At 29.7% G+C, this 2,731-nt stretch overlaps 1 protein-coding gene across 1 annotated transcript; it reads left to right on the top strand.

Moving 5' to 3' along the window:
- The first annotated feature begins 683 nt into the window (after positions 1-683).
- Positions 684-2,626, top strand: LOC116346739. Its single transcript, XM_031776940.1, has 3 exons — positions 684-924; positions 997-1,059; positions 1,141-2,626. Exons 1-3 carry the CDS (start codon positions 805-807, stop codon positions 2,572-2,574), a joined length of 1,617 nt encoding a protein of 538 aa, XP_031632800.1. The 5' UTR covers positions 684-804; the 3' UTR covers positions 2,575-2,626.
- The last annotated feature ends 105 nt before the right edge of the window (positions 2,627-2,731 follow it).

Raw genomic sequence — 2,731 nt, 5'->3', positions numbered from 1 at the left:
TGGGTACTGGTAGACTGTCAGAAGATTTGGAATCAAGCCTAGTTGAAGAATAAAAACAATTTGATTACAAATATGGTCCAAACAATAATAGTAATAAGAATAGAATGAACCACACACGTTTGTACTTCTCTCAAAATGTAGTTTTGAATATCAAGAGCATCAGGAACATTGATCAAATTTACTTTTCCTATATTAGTGCAATTTGGATGCTTCAGTATTGTAACCAAAATTAATCTCTCAGCTTTTCTCAATTTGAAATCACGAATTTCAAGCATTTTTACACTTCTTATTGGTTTCAACGAAATGCATTTGAACAAATAACCTAATTTTTCGGCAACGGATACATCTTCACAAAGACATTTATTTTCTGCTTCGTGAAGTGCAGCTTCATTTTTGATGGAACCTCCTTCATAGATGACCACCATTCCTCCTAAATCGATACGACGGAGACGTTGAAATGCCATTTTCGAATTTTTAAAATTAATATTAATTTGTGATATCACAATGAAAACAATAATGAATTGAACACTCTTTTGGTTATGAGTATGATATCACAAAGGCAATTATCGCGCTAAAATGTGTCAAATCTCAAATTACTTTGACAAATGCTTTATATGGTGTTCTGCATATGTGAAGCATTGTTTGTCAACAATAGACAAATTATTGTCACATTTTGACATCAAATTACAAATACTAAATATTCCAAGAGAACAAAATTGCATTTAAAATTTTAGCTCATGAACCAAATTTTACTCTGTGTTTTTATTGTTCTTCTGAGAAAATTTACTTCATTTATTAACTGATATGAATTTTCTAAGATTTTTGCTTAAAGGTGCTTCTACAGACATAAAAACTGACCAGAATGAACAATCAATAATTGATTATTCAAACATCGCAATTGTTGCCCGTCTTTTTGCAATAAAAGTATGATTCTCAATCATTTGAAATTATAAAAAAATGAAAGCAACATCTCTAATTTCTATTTTATAATTTTAGAAAACAAAAGTCAAATATAGGGGTTTTCCTTCGAAAGAAAGTGCAGTTCTTCATCATATCAAAGTAAGCGTTTTTCCATTCATCCATTTTTCGTGCATTCTTAAAAGATTAGTGAATTTATCAAATAGATTTTTCTCATTTCAGATATCTACATACAAAATTTATTCATCATTCAAGCAATTCGGTGCAGTTAAAGATATTGATTTTTTTGTACAAACTGACAAACGTTATGCCTATTGCTGGATCTATGTTGAATTTTATGAATCTCAGAGTGTTGATGCAGCATTGTTAAAACAACAAATCAAAATTGGGGACGATATATTTAAAATAAATAGAACTAAACGTAAAATTTGCAATTTTGGTATAGTGAAAGAGAAAATCAATATTGATGAAATATTATTGCAAGCACCAGATGAAAATTCACCAAAAAACATTCTCAATATTCTTAATGATGATTGCTTAAGGGAAATATTCAAGCAATTACCTTTTCGAGACCAATGTTCAGTGTTAAGTGTTTGTGTTCGCTTCAATCAAATTTCCAAGAAATGTTTGGCACTAGGTTTGGCAAAAAAACAAATTGATTGTGGAATCAAAAGCAATACACAGATTCTAATGGAGACTTTGCTATCATTACCATTACAACAAGCAAGTGATTATTTACGTAATTTTGATTCATCAATTTATGAAATTGATGACGATGATTTATCAGGACGATATTATTCAATGTGGAAAGAAAAGAGGGACATTGTTTTGGGAATGATCAGCAAACATTGCACAAATATTCGTAAACTTGAATTAAAATCATATGATTCTTATTTTATAGATATACAAAGGTTTAGCGAATTGATTCCATTATTTACGCGTTTAGAGACGTTACATTTGCACTGTTCACACAGACGACTTGATTCTTTATTGCCCATTTGCTCTCAACTGAGTGCACTGAGTCTAGAAGATTTTTTTTGCCAATATCCTCTACCACCAATTAAGCTACCGAAATTAGTGGCATTTAGAATTGATTCACCTCTTTACAAACGAAAAAAATCGTATATATCTTCTTTGAAAATATTTTTATCCCTTAATACTCAATTGGAAGTATTTTCTTATAAAAGCAGTCCTTGGATATTCTATTCTGAGAAACATGATTCAGTGATTGGTCAACTAAAAGGTTTGAAGGTTTTGGAAATTCAATGCTATTTAAAAAAAATTGAGATCATACATTTGATACGAGAATTGCTATCAAACAATGTGCCAATAGAACATTTAAAATTAGATATCAATATAAAGATTGATGATGAAGTTATTGAGTGTATTTCTCAAATGAATACCATTCAAAAGTTAGAATTTGATGTATGGTGCCATACAAAGTTTGATAAACGATATCTTATTCATCTCGCATTGAATCTACCAAATCTGGAAGCTATGATGTTGAAATATAAAAAACAGATAGATTTGATCTTAGTAGATGGAAACATTCAGCACATAGTAGAAGAATTGCAGGAAAAGATTTCATCCGAACTCGAAGTATCGATGAGGGAGGTAAACAAAATTATCCATTTTCTTCTTGATTTAATAAAATAAAAAATTATTGTTGTTGTTGACAGTATGTTCAGTTAATTAAATGAAAAAATAAGTGAAGAAAACTTCTTATTCTGATACAAATTTAACGTGATTTTATTTATAAAATGCTAACGTTTTCGGAAACAATGTTTCCATCATCAGGCGAGCTATAAAACTA

The sequence above is a fragment of the Contarinia nasturtii genome, unplaced genomic scaffold (genome assembly GCF_009176525.2).
Source record: "Contarinia nasturtii isolate CC-2019 unplaced genomic scaffold, AAFC_CNas_1.1 Cnas_scaffold_1669, whole genome shotgun sequence".
In the NCBI taxonomy this organism is placed as follows: Eukaryota; Metazoa; Arthropoda; class Insecta; order Diptera; family Cecidomyiidae; genus Contarinia; species Contarinia nasturtii.
This window is presented reverse-complemented; position numbering and strand designations above follow the sequence as displayed.

Excerpts from the sequence above, each read along its gene's own strand:
- LOC116346739 (XM_031776940.1), top strand. The coding sequence starts at position 805 with ATGAATTTTCTAAGATTTTTGCTTAAAGGTGCTTCTACAGACATAAAA. Across the intron at positions 925-996 it reads CCCGTCTTTTTGCAATAAAA|AAAACAAAAGTCAAATATAG; the intron begins GTATGATTCTCA and ends TTATAATTTTAG. Across the intron at positions 1,060-1,140 it reads CAGTTCTTCATCATATCAAA|ATATCTACATACAAAATTTA; the intron begins GTAAGCGTTTTT and ends TTCTCATTTCAG.